Genomic DNA, 23,889 nt, shown 5'->3' on the forward strand with positions numbered 1-23,889 from the left:
CTTCTTTGATTGCTTGTTTGGGGTTGTTTTAATAGGAAGAGGCAAATGTACCTGTATATCTCTTTAGTTATTTGACCTAACAAAACAGTACTGTTCACAAGGGGAATTAAAAATTAACTGCTGAGTTTCTATTTGTAACCAACAAAATACACAACCATTATTTATGAGCATATGCAGTCGTTCCTGTGATTATATTTGTTATTGGGGTGGAATGTAAGAACAAGCAGTCACCTGCGAAAGGTGGGTTGTACAGCAAGCACCCCACGACAAGGTGATTTCTTAATCAGTCTCTTTTCCCTTGTACGTGTGGTGGAAGGATAAACCAGTTCCAGGATGTGTTCTGTAAAGTCATAGATAAGTTACTGTTTAATTCTGGTTAACGTGATTAATTATTTATCTTTAGTGGTCTGTATTTTGAAGTATTCTGTCTTTTATATAATCCCAAATTTAAACTTGAAGTATCTCCAATCCTGGAAAATGACCTAAAGTCATACTTGTCGAATTCTTCTGACCAAATGGCTTTATATTGGGTCTTATAATTTAAAATCTCAAAGGTGTTAATACTGCAGTATCTATAAGTAAGATAATAAATCTATTTAAATAAAACAACTGTTTGAGACAATTTGCGTTGAGAAACGAGTACCGTTATATCTGCTTAAAATTTAAACCATCCCAGGAAGGATGGATGATGCTAAATTGTATCAGCACAGTTTCCTATTTAAGGGCTTGCATTGGCCATGGTAAGTAACTTCTCTTTTTCTCCTTTTGTTTGTTTTTTTCCTAAACTTTCCAGGTAAAAGTACTCCTGTAAGCCACCTTGGGTCTTCAGATTTTCCCAAGCCCCATGATCCATTCCAGCCATTTGGGGCTGACAGCAGTGACCCGTTTCAAAGTAAAAAGGGGTTTGGGGACCCATTTAGTGGAAAAGATCCATTTGCTCCCTCCTCTTCAAGTAAAACTTCTAAAGACTCTTCCTTGGGGTTTGCAGACTTCAGCTCTGTAAGTTAAGTTCATTGTCTCTGAGCAAACCACTTTCTGCTCTGCTTGCAGCAATCTATTGGGGTTTTGTTTTAACTGCAAACCTACTGTTCACTGGCTTCTGTCTTTTAGTACCTTCATGCTGTCCTCATTGTTTTTGTATTAATATTTCTGTAATAAAAAGGCATTATTTCAATAAAAACCAAGAAGTTTCATACTAAATTTTAAAGGGTTTACTTGCTTTTAAATTATTTTAGTACAGTGTGCCTTTACTCACAAATTCTTTGTAGCAGAATCTGTGTATTGTTTTTGTTGCATGGAGGCTATTTTGTAAACTGAGTTTTGGGAGCCAATGATGTAAAGGGTCAAAACCAATTGTTGAAAACGTTTCTATAGTGATTTCACCATATCCTGGGAAGCAAATCCTGAAAGGGAAAGGTTCCATTAAAGTATTTGTAATTGTTTGTGAAAAAAGTTCTGACAATCCTGTCACAATGTTTGCTGTATATGATGGAATGTGGTCATAAAGATGCATATCCGAGACAGAGGTTGAAAAGTTAGCTGTTGGATTTTGTTCCCATTACTGCTATTGTAGAAAAGCCCTTGTTAGAGAAAGAAAACAAAATTGTTTTGAAGAACCAATACAGAAACATCCATCCTGTGTTCTGAAAGACACTGTGAGAAGGTTTGAAAGCAAAGCCAAGCACCCATTCATTAAAAAACATCAGGCTTTGTTTTCAGTGCTGGCAGGTTGGAAATCACTGTAAATGTAGTAGTAGTGTGGTTCTTACTGCTTCCATGAGTAGATAGAAACCTGTTCCATCCACAGCCTCAGCCTTCTTCCTCCTTTCATGTATTTTTGTTCTGTCACATTGCCATGCAGTAAAATTGCCAACGTAATCTGTTACTTAACTCCGATGAGCACAGTCCAGTGTTCATCAACAAGTGGAGGTCTTCAAGCTGAATCTTTCAGGTTGCTTATTTTTCATGGTTCCCCCCCCATTTATTAGTTAATAGTAAATGTGTTATCACTTTCCTATTTGATATTGTTAGATGAGGTCGTCTGCATACTTTTAGCTGACCTCAGTGCTTTAATTTATCTATGATACTGAAAACGTCAAAGTTCAAGATACTCTGTATGCTTTACCACAGTTAGTACTAGCCTGTTGCATTTGCACAGTTAAATTCTGTGATTGTATACAAAATGGTGACATTCTTAATAAAAATAAGACGCAAAACTTGCTTTATCTGAAATTTCTTGAACATCTAATTTCTTCCTTCAGTGAAAGACAAATAATGGAATGGAATGACTGTTACCCAGCTCTTGTTGGCTTCCTTTACAGACTGCATTTCTTAAGTTAAAAGTGTGGCTTACACTGCCTGATTGCATTAAATGATTAACTAAAATCACTGATCCCCATCCCAGCGGGTGCTCTAGTGTGAAATTTGCTGTGCCATCAGGTTTTCAGGAGATGAGATTAACTTTAGAAGATAAAGGAAAAATAGAAAAATGAGATCTTGAGCAGTAGCACTTAGAATTACTGTTAAGTGGCACTTCATTACATGAATTTGACTGGGGACTTGATCCCTTTGCAGTTTGTTGGGCGTTTTCTTTGCTTGCTTGTAACACAGTTATGTTGCTGCACTTGAGAATTCCTAATCCTCTGTATGAAGCCTTAATTGTACCAGTTACCCTGTAATCGGCAAGAATATTGCACTGCTCTTTGCCTGACGTTTGGGGAACTTTGCTCATAATGGAAATTCAGAGCCATTTGACTGACAGAAGGCTTTTTGACACAAAGCTTTCAGGCCGTGGAGTCTGAGAACAGAATCAGAGAATCACGTAGGTTTGATTTTTTTACTTGAAGTTCTTTAGCCCAGAAGTAACGTGAGAGCCTTCACTTGCTTCGAGTAGCACTCTAGAAAACCTGGTGCTTTTTTTCTGAGGCTCTGGCAAATTCATGCCCCCCCCCAGTTTAAGTATATTCTCATGGCATTAAATACGGCTCTTTGTTAAAAAACAAAGCCTTTTGGTAGCTCATATTTCAGGTATTTCTAGGTTCCAGCTTCAGTTTACAGAACAACAAGAAAAGCAATCTTCCTGCCAACAGAAACAGAGCGCTTAGAGCTAAACTTCATTTTCTCTTTTAGTATAAGCTGGTGATTTAGTACACACGAGTCAGTGCAGCTTTTGTGTGTTTGATCAGTTTCTCTGCACTCTGCTCCTTTCCTCCTTTCTGCCTTGGGTCTAACTGAACTTCCAAAGAAAGCAAAAAGGGGGATTTCAGTGAAATGACAGTTATATGAGATATATTTACAGACTTCTTAAAACCTGCATATATGCAAACCAATTGTTATTGTATTGAATGACTTGTAATTCGGTTACATTGCCTTTTTATAGGCACTGTTGGGTATTTCGCTATCTGATGGTCAGAGTTATGCTCCTGAAAAGTCTCTTTTATGCCTTTCTGCAAACCATTTGTAACAAGGCACATCCAGATTCGTTGCCAATGAATCGCCTATTTTGCCTTTTTTACTCAGCACTTTTAACCACAAAAAATATACAATAAGCAAGTCACAGTTGGGACTTTCATAAGCTTTGGAAGATTTATCTTCAGATGGAAGCTATATATAAGTAAGACTGTTTTCTCAACAGAGGGTTTGACCAAAGCTGATTGTATTTCAGAAAGAGTAACTGTTATTCTCCATCCCAGCTAATGTGATCTTTTTGAATTACTGGAATGAGCAGAGAAGCCCTTTTTCCATTTGAGTCTGCCTGTACTGTATCTTGAACAAAACTAATCTATTTAAAAGCTTCGGGAGCTTTTAAATGTCAGCTTTCAGCTGACATGATTTCAATCACTTTAAAAGTCAAATACAGTAAAACGCATGGCACTTCTATTGTATTTCAGTAGCATTGGATGCAGAGGTCCTCATCTAAGTTTTGACGTTGATGAAAGCAGAAGTATTCTTTAATTTTAAAATACCTTTTTTTCCCCCCCTTTTCTTTCATCAAATCATGTGAAAGAGCATAATAAGAGAAATAAACTGAGGAATTGGGAGCATCCCGAAGCACGTAGATAAAGCAGAATGTAAATTACGAGTAACAAGATGGGTGCATTTATTTAAAAATACAAATTACAGATCCAGTGCAGAGGGGAAAAGGCAGGGCTGGGCTCATCACATAGTGTAGATGTAGCCAGGCACAGGTCTAGCACCGTGTGTTTCAAGCTTGTTGGGGAAGGTGGTGCCCAGTCAGGTAGTGAACGGGTGCGTTTTGCTGCGTCTAGAACTACTGTGTTGTGGCCCGCAGGACAATTTGTGCAGTATGCATCCAGCTGCAACTGAACCTATAAATTCCATGGTTTTCTCATCCCCAAAAAACGCCCCCAAATAACATGTTTTCCCCACCATTTCAAGAAAAGATAGGCCAAAGCAAACGTTAGAAGCGGGCTGTAATGCAAGCATTTGCATGCAGCTGCGAGCGTTTCTGTGCCCGTCACCCTCTTCAGCCAACGCTAAAATTAAACAGTCACAGATTATATTTGAGTTTGAAATTGTTGTGATTTCAAGACAATATTGTCCTTTTTTTTGTGCAAAAAGTTCAACCAAGCAGACTTTTTTGCATCCTTCAGTGGTAAATCCTGGGATGTAACTTTGGCATAGTTTTGCTGCAGTGCACTGACGTGTTTGGGGCAGCTCAAACAGGCTTGGATGCTGCGTGTTAAAATATGTTCTGTTTCCTTGGTGTTTTCTCCTGAAGTACATTTGATTCTCTTACGTTATTTCTTGCTGGAAAAAAACTCTGCATGGATTTTATGTCCAGTAAGAGAAGCACTTGTTGTAACTTTTGGTGATGAAACTTCCCACAAATCGGCAGTCTCCAGAGTCATTATTAAAACCCGTCACCCTTAGAGGAAACACTACAAGAAAACTCTCCGCAGAGGAGTTGCACAAGAGTAAATAACTCTTGGTTTTACCAGCTATTTACTATTCTTAAAAATGAATGTAGGTTGCTCTGCTCCCAAACCACTAACTTGCTTTTTTTGTGCTTGTGGGGTTTTTGTTTGGCTCCAGTCCCCTGGCCATTTTCATACACAGCTGAGACATGGATGCAGGGACGTGCAGCCCAGATGGGTTAGTTTCCTGGTGGGAGGAGGAAGAAATTAAGGAAATAAATTAAAGGATGAAATGAGGAAATCAGTGAGTGAATTTTTATCTTAATTCAGAAGAACTACCCTAAGACAGCTTGGTAGACTTGATTCATATATTTAATAAGTCTGATTCATTGTATTTTTAACGTGATTTCTTCTAGCTCTTTGGTAACCTCATTAATTTGTTTCCCATTTTCATTTTTTAGTTTGGAAATGAAGAACAGCAGCTGGCCTGGGCAAAGCGTGAGAGTGAAAAAGCAGAGCAAGAAAGACTAGCTCGATTGCGGAGACAAGAGCAAGAAGACCTTGAGTTGGCTATTGCACTCAGTAAGGCTGATATGCCAAACTCTTAAGTAGCGCTTCTTTGGCTCCACCCTGTCCAAGTGAAACCTTTAAACGTGGCTTTTATAAAAATACTCAGTTCTTGGTTTATGTTGTAAAAATAATTCTAGTCACCTTCAACTCTAAACGAGACTGGCTGGTTATGTCAAACTGGGCTCTGTGTGGCTTTTCAAGTGCATCATATGCAGGAAACACTGTATAAGCTGTATTATATGTTCTAGATAAAACTTACTGCTTGTAAGAAATGTATGATCCTAAGATACTGAAAGCAAAGTTTCCTTATCTGGAAGACGATGTTGCGTATAGTGAGCTGCAGCTTGTGAATCTGGCTTTATATTACCTGAATTCCATTGGGGCTCTGAGGCTGCAGTGTGAATTTCAAAGAAAATGTCATAAAATTATAATATTTATAGAATTAACTTCCACTTGATACGTTTATTTAGCAGTTCCTGGTAGGTTTATCAGTACGCCATCTGCATCATCTATGTCGAAGTCTTCAGAATAAATTCATTATTAGATGGTCCCTTTTTACCCAGGAGATGCGGCTTTTACAAAAGAATCTGGCCATTTATATCTGGTGGATACAGACATGGTGAACTGTGTAAAATGTTATGAATTTCTGTCAATGAGAAGTTCTTCTAATTTAACCATTAGTTTGCATTAAGTTGTAATTGTGTGTGATGTTGTAAGAGAGGGAGTTAATTCAGTTGTAAATTGGACAGAGAATTTGGCAATTAAATCATTAGGTAAAATCTTGCTTTATCTCATAAACAAGTGAGATTGTGATACAAGTTTGAGGGCTGCTTTCATTTAAACCCAAGCAGTGGAAAACTTACCAAGTCTGAGCAGTGTTCATCGCTGCAACTCGTTTTACTCTCTTTTGCTCCAACCACCAGAACATAGACCGTATGATTTGTGGTACCTGAGTGTGTGAGACAGTCCCTACCTCTGTTTCTTTATTTCCGCCTATCTTATAGTATGGGGTTACAGATCAAACATCATTTAGCTGAAGTAAGGCCAAGTTGAAACAGGTTTTATTTGCCAAATACGCGTTCATACCTAAGTTATAGAAGTACTGCTGGACTGGATTGGCTTTAAAACACAGCTTGCAGAAGTAAGTCCAAGTAGGAACAGATTTTATATGTACCTATAGAACTTAATACTTCCACCTGGTAGGGTAACACAGAACGTGTTTTACGTGTCATGTCCTTAAGCTAAGTCTGTGAATTATTTACTTACTAAAAATGCCTTTTTTGGTGACAGGAACTCGAACACTTCAGTTGTTTTTGCCTTGGACTCATGTTTAAATAGAGTAGGCAAGTCTTTCCTGTCCTTGGCTCTGTAGGATCCCAAAGCTTAACATTCTGTGGTTTTATTGATGCAACCCTTAAAATGAAACTGTGGTATTCCTTCATCATCTTTAATGCATTTCTATTCTTATGTCCTTGCTTCCTTTCATTTTTCATACTACAATGATAGTGCCTGTTCACTGAATGAAAACAGTCTTTCCCCATTCTGTTGTAATGGCCTTATTTTGGATGCTTTCCTTAGAGATAAGAATCTGATTAGATTCATTTTAATCTCCTTAGTAGTTTTCAGCTCTGAAATGCAGCTGTGGCATTTGTCATCCCAGGTAGTAGTGAGTAGGTGTATGGGTGAGTGTGTGTGTGCATACACACATGTGCACATCCATCCGTTCATGTATGCAGCAATATACCTGACGAAACTGAACCCTTGTATCTCAAAATGCAGTTTCAGGAGTCACAGTTCCCTGTTTGCTTTGTGTGCAGTGATATTGCAAGTAATGTGAATCATTAATTGCCCTCCGAAGGGGAGAAGATGCATTCTAGTATCAAACCCAACCACATAAAGCTCTTGAATTCTCTCTTGTTAATGACCCCCGTGGAATGCAGTAGAAGGTATTTCTGATTTCACGGAACCTGATTTGAAATCCCTTCCCATTGTAATGTTTCTCCAAACTATGTTAGGTTAAATGATCAGGCATACTAAAATGTCAACAACTTCTCTTTTCTGTCAGTGTACAGGACTTGAAGTCTCTCAGAGCAAACTTGGGCCTGTCTATAGTTAACATGAGATAAAACTCTCGCTATGAATGAGCAATTTTCCATGTGGAATGGCTGCAGGCTTCTCAGTGAAGTTAATCAGATTGTATCCATGTGTAAGATTCTCCTTTTCATTTGGGCCTAAGTCTTTGTGGTGTCTCTTCTGCTACAATAAACCCCCATTCACATGTAGTGCCTTTTTAGAAAGGAAAATCACTTTTGGACTACTGCTTGGATGAGGTCACTCCAGAGGGACAGGGTGGATGAGCTCAATAGCTTGATTCATCTTCTGAGTTATGTACCATAACAAGACTTTCTGCTGCTTTGTCAGTGCTCTGAAATACTGTAATTTATACTGCTTCTAAGGCAGTGAGTCGGTGTTTTGAAGCTGTTCAGCAGGAAGCCAGAAATGTGAATTAACCTAGCATTCCATATAGTGTTAGAACTAATTACTCATTTTCCTGTTTCCTTATTGACTCATTCTTCATGTTTGCTTGGACAGCAATAGAGGCTCAAGCAAATGAACAAGGACAGAACGTGTTCTCTGTACACAGTGTGTTAGATTTAGTAACCTTAGGTTTCCTGAAACACTCTTGATTCCAAATTTTAGACACTGCAGTAGAAGACAACTTAGCTGTGATTTCTCCCCATTCTATTTAATACAGTTTTCCATGCAAAAAGGAGCATTGCCCACGTTCTTCCCTTATGCTTGTAACTCAGTGCTTTGTATAATACCTGCACTTCTTCTAAGACAAAACTTCTAACGCAAGGCATTGATCATCATCTTCCTCCAGAACAGTGAAATTTAAAGCACAAATAGGCCTATTGCCATTTGGGCAGAGAAAATATGTACAGTGCAAGATATAGAAAATGTGAGTATACACAATGCATATACAGTGTACATTGAGATCCATATTATTTGTGTCTATGTGTGTACATATATATATAGTGTATTGTATAATATAATAATAGTGTGCGTATATACTATATACGTCCACATACTGCGTCTAGTATAGAGTTACTTGTGCTGTACATAAGATGTGTATATACAATGAATATGTAGAATATGCATATATATTCTATATATTAAAGCTTGTGTGTATGTATGTATTCTGTAAGCTGAGGTGGATAAGAAATGGAATTTTTACAGGAAGGCAGATTAGATCGTGGCTCTTAGAATTTCAAAGTTCTGGTGAAAGAAAGAAAAAAGGCAAAAATGACTGCTTCTGATGAGTTTGTTTCATGATTACTTTCAGTGGCATGAGAAACTGTTCAGGAGCTGTGCCAAGTGTAGAGAGAAACCTGGCAGAAGGTCAGTGCCATCTGCACTGGGTGTGATTTCCCATTCTTTTGAGATTTTAAAGTGTCTTTTTGAAAAGGCTCCATTTCTGATCTTCTTGCATGGGATGGTCATGTCAGCTTTTCTTCTTTCGCTAGGCTGAGGCAATGGTTTTTCTCCTACATTTGCTTTTGGTTTCACTTTTCTCTCTCTTTTCCCCCTTTTCTAAAAAACCATTTTTAAGGAGCTATTCCCATAGCCCCATACCCCCCAAACAGTCACACACTGAGGTGGGAAACATGTTTTCCTTGCTTCATTCTAGTTATACAGGTTGCACGTAATTGTCATCTGGATTTCAGCTCTGCTTTTCCTCCTTTTCCACCTAAGCTTTTACTTCAGGAGGAATGACTATCCATTGCATTCTTGGCTTTGAGGAAAGAATGGAGGTGATTCTGCTCGAATAGGTTATGAGACTCTGTGGTACATTGAGCAATCACTATGAGTTTAGTATGCTTTTATAGTAGCATATGTGTGTTTTATGCAGAGTATCGTCACTGCTGGAATGACTCATGGAAAACCATGAATTGCACCCAGCGCCGAGGCACAACAGTTAAAACAGGAAAGGCAGACAATGATTCACGTTGAACCTCCGCATGCAGACCTTGCATGTAGGACACAGGTATTGAATTACCCACATTAGCCTTTATAGACCAGTATGCTCACACTGGCCTCGAGTGGTTTCCCTACGATCTATTCAGATAGGCTTGTTGTAAAACATACCAGTCATTCTGCAATAAAAGCAGATGCTCATAAAGCAGTGCTTCAGCAGCAGTGCTCTATGAAGTGTTTTTATATTGGCAAGTTTTTCCTTATGAAACCTCTGCCCTATGCGGATCATCAGTCCTTACTCTGTTTAGTTTCGTGTGCTGTGCGTTCCAAGCGTAGGAAATTCCAAGCTGTGTCCCGCTGCAGAACCTTTTCTTTTGCTAATTCCTGCCTGTGAAATCTGTTGTCAGGAGTTTTGTAGAAATCCTTTTGTCATCTTAATGCTCAAAGATCATGCACTTTTCGTGATTCTTCTTCTAATCCTTTTTGGGTTACTATTTCTTCTGTAGTGTTTCTCCATTGAGAAGAGTATTTATTCTGTAGAACCGAGGCCCAAGGGATTTTGGTCCAAGTAGGATTGTTGCTTTCCCTCACGTATGAGTTTGATTTCTCCTCCTCCTGCATTGTATTCCTCCCTCTCAGGAATTTCATTTCTGTTTAATCCTCGTTTGGAATTGGAACTCTGTTGAAGTGAATTGATCTCAGCTAATAATGATCTAATTCAAATCCCTTTCCACACTGATGGAACAGCAGAGTTTCTGTTGTGGGTCAACTGTTGCATCTCTGTAGCCTTCACAACTATCACCTTAGGAAAGGAATTTTGCTTGGGGTATGGTGGAATCATAGAAGATTTATTTTTAGAGGAAATATGTTAACTTTTATTCATTGACACACCTGTTTTATCAGTTGATATACTGCTCTTTTTACTTGAAAGTTTTATAAATAAAGGCTAATTTGTTATAAAATGGAGCTTTCATTTTGCCAACTTCTGCCTTCCCCTTTAAGTTTTCACTTCAAAAGGAAAACTAGTGACTGTGGTTCCTTCTGTTACAATTAGAGAGTGCTCTTCTGGTGTCCCTTGTAATACGGCGTTCTTTAGTCTGACCTAAAAAAGGTGGAAACACAAAGTGGAAACTGCGACGCTGACCTAAATTTGACTAATCTCTCCAAATATGTACATTGTTGTAGCTATATTTCTCTTTCAAATGTTGTAACAAAACTGAAAGGTATTTTAGTTTTAACCCATCTCATGTGTTTATTGTTTAATATAAGAAAAGAAATATTATTGTTTAATATAATAAATGAAAAGTTACTTTTTGGAGCTCGGAGACTTTGGCAATCTTTCTTTTCTTTGCTCTTGTCTCAGACTGGTGAATCTTGCTGTGCCCAGCTGCTTGTTTCCTTCTGGCCGGTAGCCTCCGCACGCTGTTTTCCCTTCTCTCCTTCCCCTTCTTCCTCGTCCCGGCCCCATTTGGGCTTAGAGACCAGTCAGAGAATCCAACGCCGCACCCTTTCCAAAACAATTTGTGTGCCACAATGCCAGCCATCCCGGGAGTTATCCTGGGAGGGGTTCGGAGATCACCAGAGACAAACCCTGGCTGCTCGCTGGAAAAACACACCTCACTGTCATCCCATTGGACATGGTTCACTTTGACTCATTCTTCTCCCATCTGTTCATTTCCTCTGCCCCTGCACACGTTGGCATGGGTAACGACCCATTGCCAAGGCAGGTTTCTCTCGGAATTGCTCTCCAGCAGTATTTTTAGCAGGCTGACATTTTAGAGCCAGGAGCTGACTCTGGTGTGGTGTGGCATGGACAGGCACAGCTTCCTCCCCGGCTTCTCTCTTCCCGTGCAAAACAGGGGGCTGCAGAGCCAGGCTTTGCTCCCGCTCAAGGTTTTGGAGTCTGACACACATAAAGTTCATCCTTCCACTGTCACAAATGCTTGGCTAATCTGCGTTGTCCGTGCTTACTCTAAAAGGACTCCCTGTACGTAGAGGCCAGGAGGCTCTTCATTGGGAAGGGAAGGAGAGCATGGACATCCTGCTCAAGAAGAAACCTCTGCAAAGGGAAATTTGAACCTGAAGGAGCTCAAAGCTACAAGCTCAGCTGTTAAACCTCAGAAACAAACGTAGCATGCGTTGACTGCCTAAGCATGACCCAAAGCCAACTTGTGTTGTGCAAGTCTGAGCTCGCGGATCCCTTCCTGCCATCCCAACCGCTGAAACTGGAGTCATGGTTTGCCTAGGAAGGCACCACTGGGAGAAAACTACTGAACCTCCCGTCTGCTGTACGTGACCATCGGTTTAGTCACTGCACATCTTTCACCTCCTGCCTGGTTAGCATTTCTTTCGATGTAATGGCCACAATTAAAGCTGTTTATTGGTGCTGATACAGCAGCACTCACAAATCCTATCGCCTTCCTTACCGATGAAGCCTCGCGATGCTCTTTGCCAGCTGCAAACACACTCCTGCTGTTTAACCTCCCATAAATGTTGTTCTTAATCACAGCTTCTCAGAAGGGAACTGTACAGAAGAACAAAGCCCCGTGTGCTCTCTGCCCATCCCTTTCACCTGCAGGAAGGGCACCCAGGCGTCCTACATCCTTTGTTGTGCAAGTGCTTGTGATGTAAAGCCATTAATATACCAAAACCTAGAGTAAAGAAAGGGGGTGTTGGGATTTGAGGATTGTTTGGTGTTTTGTTTAAGCCTCGGGCTCAATAGCCTCTCACCTAACACATTGAAAGTCACAGGGGCTGTTCAGTGTGATATTCCAGGTATTTCCTGATGACATAATGCTAGCTCAGAGCTCCAGGAATGCTCAGAGCTGTAAGAAGTGCAAGAAGCCAAAGGAAAAGTGATTTAAAGGGATCCTGTATCTAATTATAAACCTGTAACAGGTAAGTTCATCTGCAATTTCTGTATTGCTGGATTTATTCTTACTACAAAGGGCAGAATACTTTTGATTTGCTCCGAGGAGTTGTAATTGAAGCAGGTAAAGAAGCAGGTAACTAATGCTAACTGTGGTTAAAGAGTAAATGAAAACCTTGTTGCTCCTGCTCTTCCTGTGCTTGGAAAGGTGGGTTTACTAAAAGTGAATTGATCTTCATTACATTAAGCATTGCACATGACTCATTTTTTGTGTCTACATAAAATACTGTAAGATCAAATAATTGTGGCTGAAAAGTCAGACCTCAAAAGATTAAATCAAGCCTACTCTCTGCCTAACAAGTTCAGGATAAATCCCTGTCTCCTCTGCACACTTTGAGTATTGTTCCACTGCAGAAACGATTCCCAGTCTCAGCCTAAGTGATGGGGAAGTGGTTGCTTGGGATCAAATAGGATGGAGCTTTTAAGGAGTCTCTGGGAATCAATAAGTGGAGCCAGTTACCTGCAGGGCCTGTGAATTGTGTATGGCTACGTGCTTTAGATCGCTGGATTTGGCTTGTAAACCTATTCCTTCTCCTCCAAATGTATGGGAAGCACATTTCTGAACGGTGCGGTGCCTAAAGCCTGGGTCTTCATGGCAGAGAGAGGTCACTGCAGTGCCAGGGAGTTCCAGGAGCTCCAACCTCTCCATTGTGGCACAGAGGATGAGTCCTGGGCAGGTGGGACCCGTTACAGACCCAGCTGAGTGTGGCCCCTCCAGGACACGCAGGGATGGGTAAGGTTTGTCGAGGCCACCAGGTACGTTTCAGATGTTAGCAGCGGGGATAGCTTTCTCCCCATTAAATTACACGGTGTTTGGATTGAATTCTCCTCTTTCTGTTTTCCCCCAACACTGCTGGTTACCATGGCGATGGCTACATGACTTTGTTGTAGTTGTTTTACTTAAATATAGCGAAAGAAATTGCTAGAGCTTGGGGTTCTGGCTCCGAAAATTCAATTTAGGGAAAGCCTAACAGCTACTCTGTGTTATAGGTGCACAAAATAGCTTCAGAAACCACAGAGCTTCTAGCACAGAAAACCACAGAACCGCACGGTCCTATAATCTGAAGAATGGGCAGACTTTTTGGGGCACTTCTTGTGGACGGAGGACCAACGTTTCGAACTACTCCATGCTTCCAGGCAGCTTGAAAGTGGCTGCGAGCAACCAAGAGCTCGCACGGGCTGAAATCCCCCATCCCTGCTCGAGGGCAGCTTTGGCCAAGATGAAAACTTCAGCTCCCTCCAGCTGGGAAACTGCAGCTCTAAAGTGAACTCCCAGCAAAGCCAGAGGGTTCCTAGCCCAGCCTTCAGCTTTAGGGCTAAGGGGATTTGGAAGCGCCCTGCCCGCTCGCTCGCAGGCTGCCGCCGTGGTGCTGGGCTGCTCTGCAGGGTGCTGAGAGCTGGAAGGCGACCGAGCGACCGCAGCAGGGTGGCAGGACCCGGCTGTGCTCTGGGTGCTGGTGCAGCAGCAGCAGCAGCCTCTGGGTTAGGGTGTTCTCTGCAGATGACTTCCCATGCAGGACAGATGTAACTGACTCCTCTGAAGTCAGCAGCTGAGAGGGAAACCGGTTTGAGTGTAGTGAAACCCAGCGCTCTGAGCCCCGGCTTGGACTGAGCTGACTTCCAGCAGTACCCCCTTTGGGTGGCGGCTCCAGTTGAGGCGTACTGGCTCATCCTTTCACTAGGAGCATCGTGCAGGATTTGCTCCGTTCCGCACTTAACGCGCTCCATCTAATCGGGCAATCTATCTTGCAAGGCGTGCGAGCCCATCACGGTGGTGTCTTGTGAGAAGGTGTGTGAAAATCTTGTTTACAACGGACCCTGCCTTTCCTCCCATCAGGGTCAAGCACAGCTTCGTTTTCTCCCTTTCCTTAGTGTGTCACAATCCAGTCCAGGATAGATGCGGATCCCTGGGGGCTTCCCTGGGAGGCAGATGGGGTTCTGGGTCTTTTGTGTTAATGACAACAAAAAGAAGGTAAAAGATGCCGAGCTGATGGTCTATGATTACAGGGGTGATTTCCTGCTGGTGTGGGAGACCGGTGGAGTCACATCCATGCATCTTTGGATGCACTAATTTAAAGCAATTAGTTAAAAAAAAGAAAAAGAGAGTTGCCAATTACTCAGAATGTGAGAAGAATGAGATCAGCATCTCTTTCTGTTACAAGATTATCTCGAGATTCAAGAACCTGCAGTTTCCTGTGAAGACCACACAGAAATTATCAAACATGCCCTCCTTTAAACCATCGAAATCAAGCTGGTCATGAACTTTTATTAGTGTTCTGTCCTCCCTGTCCCTGCCCACTTTTAGAGGCCTGTATTTCTATACTTTTATGTGGATTTTTTATATTTAGACATTTTATATGGTTTTTTTTATATTTTTATGTTTTATGGGGGGGGTTATATTTATATGGGGGCTTTTATATCCATATATTGTTATATGGGGGGGAATTTGCCCTATTTTCAGATGAGTCACAACGAATCTAAAAGCTCAGAGGACACAACCTGCTCCTCTTGACAGCGAACACCACAGAGCAGAGTGTATCTATCTATCTACGCTGTTCATCACCGAGTGTTGCTTGGTAAGACAGCCTCATGCAGATAACAAAGGTCTTATCTGAAGACCTTCTGGTGAACAGGAGCAGAGCTTGGGACCCTTCCGGCTACACCGGTCCCTAGAGCAAAGGGAACTCGGCTATTCCCATGGAAAGGTACCGGAGGAGGAGCACCCACTGTGGTGGGTGCTGCACAGGAGCCCCGCAAGGGGGGGGTTAGGGTTGGTGAATGCAGTAACCCTGATCTCTGCCTGCAGGCATCACCGATGCTTCGCGCTGGTTCACTGGCTGTAGCTGCCTTCCACTCTCGTGACTGGGGAGGTACAGAAGTGCTGGGAGCGCTGGCTGGGGCCGAGCAGAGCTGGAGGAGCAGGTTGTGATGCTTCCCTGCTCCCCTCCGCTGCTGGAGAGCTGTGCCTCGAGTCCTTCCTGAGCCAGGCACGGGCTGCGCACCCAGGGGGGGCTGTGGCCAGCCCCCCTTTTTCACTACCTTACAAAAGAGGGAACAGTTTCAGCTCGCTCTGTACCACTGAAACCTGGGCATGACCAAACCCATTCCCAGCTCTTCAGAAAGAGCAAGGGAAAGGCAGGTGAGGGTAAGCCTTAACTTCCAACAACTGTGTTCTTAAACACCAAAGGACAATGCTGCAATATGAAGATCTTCGGCTATGGGGAAAGAGAAGGAAATACCTAGAGCTGTTGCAACAATGCATGTGCTAAGTTTAGAACATCTTTAAGTCATCCTCACTTTCTGGAATTGGATTGTGCAATTTTTGTTCTTTTCTAGCAAATAAATGAGCTTTGTTTTAAATGAAGAAATGTTAAATCTCCCTTACATTTCACTTTGAAAGAGCTATAAAAGTGAAATGTGGAACTCATTCTTCCATGTCAATGATTAGGAGCCCAAAATACATCTGTTCCACATGAACAACTGCAGACTTTGCTTTCAGAGAAGAATAGCTATATTTGTAGTCCCTTTAAATGTGTTCCTGTCGATTTCATGCGTGTGCATCCTAACTTCTAAAGACAGAAGAATGTCACAACCTTGATGCAAACCAAGCTGCAGGTATCCAGATGGTAAGGAAAAATGCTCCACTGTTCAGCTGAATCCGCACAAGTATCCAGGTTCAGCACTAAACCGTAGCTGTAAACCAGAGGATCCTCATTGGAGTTATTCCATAGATGCACTATTTGGACTTCTGATCTCATTTACAGCTGTGGAAGGGCTTTCTAGGGGCTCAGGTTGACTTGTGGCAGCTCTTTATTGCAGCATCCATGGCACTGCAAATCAGCTTTCAGAATCTGCATTCCTTTCCTCCAAAACAGTGAATCTCTTTCTTAGCTCTAGAAATCTTAGGTGGGAATATGAATTATGGCAGGGAATTTGTTTGGGGGAGTGAGTTAGGAAGGTTTTTGTACCTGCGTTGTGAATTCAAGTGTAAATCCCACTACTGTGCTGTTGGAATTCTGCAGTGAGCTCCTGAGAGCAAGGATAATTTATGTACAAGAATGCCTTAAAATAAGCCTCCATAATTACAAAAATGCAGTGTTTAAATTTATAGTAAAAACCCACACACTGCTGGCAAAACTGTAACTGCATCTGGAAAACATTAAGGATGCTATTAAAATAGTCTAGCATAAACTAGAAATGAGACTGAAATTACAGTGTTGCTTACTTAACCGTTTTTAGGAAGTATATTCTGAATAAGACCCACTTTGCTGGTTTGGTTGTTGGTGGAACTCTGTCCTGGGTCTTGTTTACCACTGAGAACCAAGTACGTGCTCTCTTCTCTCGTTTAGAGCAACCCCTTGCTCTGGTTTGTGAGCATCTTCTTGCAGTTGCTGGGCATTTGGAGCATACCCGGGTGGTGGTGGGGAAAGCAGGGAGACCCCAAAGGAGAATAAAAATCGCAGCACTGAAAAACTGATTTTATTAAAAAGATGAAATGTTTTCAAACATTGAAAAATTACGTTTTTATAAAAACAGAAATAGGCAAAATACCCATTTGTCTTCTATTTACATATACAATATTCCTCATTGTATAAAATTATTTACAATATATAAAAAAATTACAGTAAAATAGGTTATTTTCTTACAAGACATCAAGCCCTGTACTTCTAGTGTAGATCATGGCAGACAAGAATATTATTGCACCTGTGAAACAGTCTAACAAGAGGAGTGTTCTCTTAGCCATGCCTTCAACTGAGATCTAAAATAACATCATTAGCTACGGTAACATTCATTTAATCTCTTCTAGGGTCAACTTCAGGCAGTTTCCATACAAACATTGTCTCGTAAAGCTTAGGACGGGGCAGTTAGGACTGGGACAAGAACATATTTACAGCTTCTTCTGCACGGAGTCTTACGGAGTTCACCCTTCCCAGAAGCTGCATAAATAACCCCTGTTCTCCCGGCCGCAGCGGGCAGGTTCTCGGTACAGACACACCGCGTTCTCTGCAGGAGATGACCGGCTAAGTCTCCTTGTGTCAAACCCTCCTCAGCTCCCATCGCCAGCGCCTCGGTGCCTCCCTGCGTAGTACCAGCTACAGGCTTCTCCCACTCCTGCACCCGAGCAGTTGAGCGAGGTCCGCTGTTGGCAGGTCAGAGTCCCTAAGGGCTACATGTGTCGCTTCATGTGCAAAGCCAGGTGGTCTGACCTGGAGAAGGCCCTGTCGCAGAGGTGGCACTGGAAGGGCCGGTGCCCGGTGTGCTTGCGGTAGTGACGGGTGAGCTCGTCGGAGCGAGCGAACTTCCAGCCGCAGCCTTCCCAGTTGCAGTGGTAGGGCTTCTCACCTGCGGAGAGAGCAGAGAGCGTGACTCAGCGTGGCACTCCCACGGACGGGCACCCTTCCCGCTTGAGCTCCTCGCATCCCTTTATTGCCTACCGAGCCCTTCGACAACAAGAGCCGAGTGCTTTTAAGCTGCTCCAGCATCCCCTTTACTAAGCTGTACCTGCAGTAAACCTCCTTTGACAAAGCTGAGAATCGCTTTGATCTGTACATGCACAGGAAAACACCCAGACCCATAGATCTGAGCACCTGTCACAGCTCAACCGTGAATACTCCTCAAGAGACTACAGGGTTAAAGCTCAGCCTGCGAACTGTCCCACACGGGCAGCTATCGCAACCGGCAAGCAGCGCATCCCATCTGCCAGGGAAGGAACCAGCTGTATTTACCTGTGTGCGTCCTGAGGTGGGCCTTCAGGTGTGAGCTCTTGGTGTAGGTCTTCCCACAACCTGCATAGGTGCACGTGTGAGTAGCCGTCCTCTTCCGTGGCCAGGACCGACGTCCCCTCTTGGGTTTGGAGTCCAGCAGCTCCAGAGGGGAGGAAGGAGGGGTGAGCATGCCCCTGGGAGCAGAGGGCTGCAAGGGCAGGCTGTCCTCAAACAGGCCAAACTGGGAGGTGTTCTGGTACTGGAGATGGGTCTGCGGGTGGTGGAAGCTGGAGGCCGGGTGGTAGCTTTGCTGGAAGGACACGGACGAGGGGCACATCATCTGCGTGTGGCAGTCATTCACCATGAGATCGTCGGGGCTCAATGGAGGTGTCTCTGCCCCAGGGATCTGGGGGGAGCTGGCCACCCGGGGCTGCTCATAGGCCATCATGCAGGTGGCATTGCCCTCCTGCTTGATCTTCGGGCAAGCCTGGGGCACCAGACCCAGGACCGGTCCATAATTGTCCATGTCAGGTTCGGGCTTAATGTTCTCAATGAACTGCGGGCCCCCGAAGGTGGGGGTCACAAAGAAGCGCCCGTGGACGTTGCCAGGAGGGCAGTAGCTGGAGTCCATCTCGGAGTGCATCATCTCCGGCACCATGCCGGCGCTGTAGGGCGGGGGGGGGCTGCCCTGCTCCAGGGCACTGTAGCATCCCGGGGACGGGTTTGTCTGGTAAAAGCCGCCGCTGTCCCCTTGCGCAGGGGGATAGTCCCCACCGGGCGCTCCCTGGCCGTAGCCGTCGCTGCCCATGGAAAGGATAAAATCCAGCACGTTGTTGAGGTCTTCATCCTCCTTGCGAGGGGAGAGGCCGCCCCAGGTGCCGGCGGGGGGCTTGGCCTCCTGGTCGCACTTCCATCTCTGGGGGGAAGAAAGAGAAGGGACAGGGTTAGCGGTGGCGTTGGAAGTGAGGGCTGGGGGGGGCGGTCAGGGGGAAGCGGCGCAGCGGCACCGCCGCCCGCCCGGAGGAGCGGACCGGGGCCGGGGCCGGGACTCACTTCGTGGAGGGTTTTCTCCCGGCAGGGGCTGGCGAAGGTGGCGAAGGAGGGCAGGATGGTGTCGCTGAGCGCCATGGTGCGGGGCGGCGAGCGGCGCGGCGCGGAGAGCCGCCCTCCCCACCTTATAACGCGGGCGCGGGCGCCCTCAAGCCAATTGCAGGGAGCGGAGGAAACGCGTCCCGGACGGGGCGGGCGGGAGGCAGCGGCTCGGGCGCAGCCTAAATTTAGCCGGTATAAAAGGACGCGGCGACGGCGGTCCCAGCCCGAGCGGGGAGGAGCGGAGCGGGGCCGGGGCCGGCACGGCCGGCGGGGCCCCAGGGCTGCCCCCCCCCTTAGCAGGGGAGACCCCAGCCTCGGGCTGCGGCTGCTGGGGGGACACTGGGGGGGGGGGGGGGGGGGCATGATGAGGGATGAGGGGGTCCCAGGCTCGGGGACACTGAGGGATTCCCCCTGACGTGAGGGGGCTGTGAGCAGGGAGACACTGGAGGGACCCGCTGTGGGATGGGGCGGACTGAGGGGTCCCTGCCATGGGGACACAAAGGGACCGTCATGATGTGAGGAGGCATTGATGGGTCCAGGCTCCAGCTGTGAGGGACCCGCTGTGGGATGGGGTGCACTGAGGGGGTCCCTGCCATGGGGACACAAAGGGACCGTCATGATGTGAGGAGGCATTGATGGGTCCAGGCTCCAACTGTGAGGGACCCGCTGTGGGATGGGGCACTCTGAGGGGTCCCTGCCATGGGGACACTGAGGAAGGCACCGTGAATGAGGGGTCTGGTCCTAGCCCGTGTCCCAGGGATGAGGTGTGGAGACACCACAAAAGATGGGTGGGAGCAGAAGCTGGAACAAGCACAGCAAGGGAGGCTGATGCCCTGCTCTGCATAGGTAAATGCATGGGAGGTGGTGATGGAGGCCTCTGGCTCTGGTCACCCGAAGGTCTCAGACCCATCTCGGTACTAAAGGAAAGGTGTTTAAGGCCACTCTTGTATGGCCTCCACTGGCTACTGGTATTTAATGGGAGTTCGGGTCTCAGGCAGAGTTTCCATTTGCCGCACAAAGATTACCAAAATCAACGTTTCCCTATGACATTACGAGAGAAATAACGCGAGTCACTTCTGGGATGGTCCCTCTGGGATGGCCACTTGGTGGTCCTGGGCTGCCTTTTTGAGAAGGGAAGACTTCTCCTCCCTTACCTTGGCCTCTAGCTCAGATGCCCGTTCTGGAGGAGATGTTCTCTGGTCATTTTTGACCACGTGCCCCAGTTTGTGCCCCAGTTTGTGAGGACTGCGGCTGCCTGGAAGGCACCCAGAAGCCAAAGAGCAGAAGTGGCCATACTTAAAGGAGAGGAGAGTTATGATCTATCCCAGGAAAGAGACTGCTTCTTGAGAGCCTGCGCACAGAAGCAGCCGCACTTGCCCCTACCTCCTTCGTATTCCCTTTGCAATCACTTCTAAAAGGATTTCTAAGTGAGCTGGGGATCCAAAGAGCAGAGGAGAACAACCCTTACTTTTATGCTCTGTGTGCCCCATGGGGGGAAAGAGCGACGGCCCCTGATGGACTCTGGTTCTCAGAAGCCTCTTGAGTGTGTTCGCTAGAACAGGCTCGGGGTTTACGCTGCCAGCTCGGGCAAGCCCGGTTGCTAGGCTGAGTAAATGATCTCCGCAATAGCTGCCCATGTTTTAGACCAACGAACACCTCGTGTTTAACGTTCTATACTTTTCATTCTCAGAGTTCACAGGATGGCCAGGAGGAGCAGCCAAACTTCTGTGACTGGAGCAGAATCAATACACTGAATGCATGGTAACGCAGTACACAAAGATGGGTGACTCATAGCTCTGTAATGTCACACTTGTGTAATCTTTCAATGTAAACTCTTTTCCTCTAATAAAATGTCAGTAAGCGTACGATACGTATATATGGTGCCGTGAGTCAGCCAAGAAAATATACTCTGATGAATTCAGAATGAATGCGAGCGTTCCCTTGATAACACACCCTGAATGTCTGTGTCAGTTTATGTGCTTGTGATTTCAGCAACAGCTACAGCAAAATATTTTGTTTCTAGGATATACAACTGGACGTGGAGGTTTCACTGGGAAGCTCCAGTTGGATGCTGTAGGCACTGGAAGGATATTTGGTTATAGCCCCGCGCCGACTGTCACCTAACTCTGGTATTTCTGTGCATCAAGGAAGCCTTTAGCAGTTCTGAGGATGGAAGCCAAAGTAATAAAGTCACTGCCTTTCATTCCTCTTTGTTTTCAAGCAAAGCGGTGAAACTGAGAACCTGCAGCTACACTAAACCTGGGGAGGCAAATGTGAGGCTTTATTTGTGTTGTGAGTCACTAGTTCTGCATAAATCGAGTACGACTTTGCCGTGACCTTCCACTTGCTCCATGATAACTGTGCTGACATTTTCTGCCTCTTTTTTTTTTTTTTTTTACTGTATGCAACGCTTCTTGTCACTTTTAAACCCAAGCCCCGGCACTGCTCTGAGTTAGGGCAGCAGAGCTCAGGAGCGATGCCCCTGGTGTGGGAAGAGGGTGAGGTTAGAACGCGTTTGTTAACCTGCTGTGGGTAGAGGAGGACAGAGCGATGTGTGCGCTGTCTCCCGGCCAACGTGAACGCAGGCGCAGCCATTCCTGCGCCTAAGCTGAGTTTTCCAGGTGCTGCTGCTGATCTCGGCGGCTTTTCCACCGGGAGAACCTTTCTGAGGCGCTGGGATCAGGACCCCCCGTGCCAACAGCAGGGTGAAAGCCGGGGCTGTGCCATGAGCTCGGTGGGAATGCCCCCGTCCGCCGGCTGCTGGAGCCCCGTGAGTCAAAACGGAACCAAAGGAACAAACAGAAAGCTCCTTGCTCATGGGATTGTTCTCAGAAAGTCCTGGCTGCACCTATGGCCAACGGCGTGAGAGCAGCGAAACCGAGCAGCCAAGGAGCGCTCCAGGTCCCGCTGCTGGAAATCGCGGTGCTAATGAGCACCATCAACCACTTCGTATTCAAATGAGCATCCCCCCCCCCCCCCCCCCCCCAAATTGCCCTGGTTCTGCTTTTCCTCTCTTTTTTCCTAATTTAAACGGCAGATTCTTGGTCCTTTCTAGAGGCTGCTCTCAAGGACGTTGGTAAAATGATGTAAACGACCACATAAAATGGGATAGGCAGTTTGGGTGGTTTTTTGAGAGGCTTCATTTGGGGAGATGTCTTATTTTAGGGAGAGTGATTTCGTCCTTTCAACCTTTCGTCTGGTTAAAGTGAGTAACATCATGAATTCATTTGCTAAAGGAGCTTTTTTGACCAGACCTTGCATGACTGGCTTTGGGTCCCATTCAGGGACTTCAAGACAAAGGTGAGCCATCTCTCTGACCAGCCGAACTTGAAGGGGCTCGTGAAGCTTTTAGGACATATTTTCCTTTAGTATTTTTGGTGATTCTCCTCGGACCTGTGTGGATACTTGCAGTCATTCTTGAGGTTTGAGTGCTGGGAACGTGGAGCAGCAGACAAATAGGACTCACCCCTGCTTAGCTGAGGTTTTCAATCACGGTATTGCCCTAAAGCCCCCCCATGAGTAAGTGTTCCACCAAGCCCTCCTCTCCCCCAGCTCTTGCATCTCATCTCAGCTTCCCCGTCAAGAGCACCACAACCACGTGTAGAGGGGCTGCGCATCGTGCTGGCTCAGGGATTTGGGGCTAGGTTTAATTTAAAGCAGAACACATGGAGCATGAGGGGAGAGTGGAAGGTGGAAGGAGCCCTGGGAGGTCTGGTGGGGCCACGGAGCAGGGCTGGGAAGCATCATGGGATGTTTGGAACAGCCAGGAGGAATCCAGCTTCTTTAGGGCTGCACAATGGAAGGCAGAGACTGCAGAAAGGTACCACAAAAAGAGGCACCTGACGCTTGCCCTCTCCAGCAGAGCAATGTTGCTGCCCCAATTTCTTTTACCCGTGGGCCTAAGTAGGAACCTGGTTTTGTCCATGCCAGAATGCAGAGCTGCTTGTATTTTTCATTCCTGGAAGTATGGCTTTAAGCTTGCCTGTGTGGCCATGTGGTGTTTGTCTCTGCCTGGATAGCGCAGTTCTAATAATGCTTTAACAATGGCATGTTCTTCAGACTGCGCTGCACTTCCTTGATCTTTGTCATCTAGGACATTATCTGCAACAGTTTCTGTTTTCTTCCAGGTCATTGTTAACAACATCGAAAGGGAAGCGATGATAAAACCAGATCATGGGCTAATAAACCTGCTCGATTAAAGGTTAAATTAGATTTCAGGATGCATCAGCTTGCGTTTGGACTGGTTCGCGTGCGCACACCGCACTGATTTGTCATGTTCTTATTTCTTACTGTGAAAACCATAGTGTACCGAGGCAAGTCCTTGCAGAGATTTGCTTCTTCCATCAGCACTGCTGCCTTATTTACAACACCATGGTCATTAACCAAACCATCTTTATTTAGAACTCTTTTTAGGTATCAAGTCCTTGCAGTCTCTTGCCCAGGTTTCTATAAGGCCGGCAGGCGTATCTGGGTCAGTCTATTTACCCTATTGACACAACATTAACATTCTTGGAGTCACCTGGGGCTTCCCCGCTGGTCCTGAATTGATTGCTAATAAACTTCAACCATCTGGATAGGTCCTTAGCTGCTGGGGTGTTTTGAAACACTCACTTATAAGTTACCCAGACCTGGCAACTTGATGTTGTTTGAGATGAGCAGCAGTTGTTTTAACATCCTCCTTAGTTACTGGAATGGAAAGTGTTTCAACATCACTATTGTCTGATCTGAGCGCAGCATC

The 23,889-nt window shown here is 45.2% G+C and overlaps 2 protein-coding genes across 6 annotated transcripts in view; one reads left to right on the top strand and one right to left on the bottom strand.

Annotated features, from left to right (window-relative positions):
• Positions 1–10,743, top strand: part of EPS15L1 (epidermal growth factor receptor pathway substrate 15 like 1) — a 43,489-nt gene extending 32,746 nt beyond the window's left edge. For 4 of the 5 annotated variants that reach the window (XM_061466883.1, XM_061466885.1, XM_061466888.1 and 1 more), the window contains 2 exons: positions 794–999; positions 5,339–10,743. In XM_061466883.1, the coding sequence (XP_061322867.1) occupies positions 794–999; positions 5,339–5,485 (353 nt within the window). In that variant the 3' untranslated portion in view covers positions 5,486–10,743. The remainder of the gene's footprint in view (positions 1–793; positions 1,000–5,338) is intronic. The other variant, XM_061466886.1, reaches the window with a different exon arrangement.
• Positions 10,744–16,811: 6,068 nt separating this feature from the next.
• Positions 16,812–19,260, bottom strand: KLF2 (KLF transcription factor 2). Its single transcript, XM_061466880.1, has 3 exons — positions 19,113–19,260; positions 18,081–18,975; positions 16,812–17,697 (listed from the first exon to the last, which is right to left on the bottom strand). Exons 1-3 carry the CDS (start codon positions 19,185–19,187, stop codon positions 17,522–17,524), a joined length of 1,146 nt encoding a protein of 381 aa, XP_061322864.1. The 5' UTR covers positions 19,188–19,260; the 3' UTR covers positions 16,812–17,521.
• Positions 19,261–23,889: the final 4,629 nt, after the last annotated feature.

The sequence above is a fragment of the Pezoporus flaviventris genome, unplaced genomic scaffold (genome assembly GCF_033815535.1).
Source record: "Pezoporus flaviventris isolate CSIRO_AGI_PZ_B2104156 unplaced genomic scaffold, CSIRO_AGI_Pfla_v1 ptg000043l, whole genome shotgun sequence".
Classification (NCBI taxonomy): domain Eukaryota; kingdom Metazoa; phylum Chordata; class Aves; order Psittaciformes; family Psittacidae; genus Pezoporus; species Pezoporus flaviventris.

Excerpts from the sequence above, each read along its gene's own strand:
- KLF2 (XM_061466880.1), bottom strand. The coding sequence starts at position 19,187 with ATGGCGCTCAGCGACACCATCCTGCCCTCCTTCGCCACCTTCGCCAGC. Across the intron at positions 18,976-19,112 it reads GGGAGAAAACCCTCCACGAA|AGATGGAAGTGCGACCAGGA; the intron begins GTGAGTCCCGGC and ends TCTTCCCCCCAG. Across the intron at positions 17,698-18,080 it reads CCACCTCAGGACGCACACAG|GTGAGAAGCCCTACCACTGC; the intron begins GTAAATACAGCT and ends CTCTCTCCGCAG.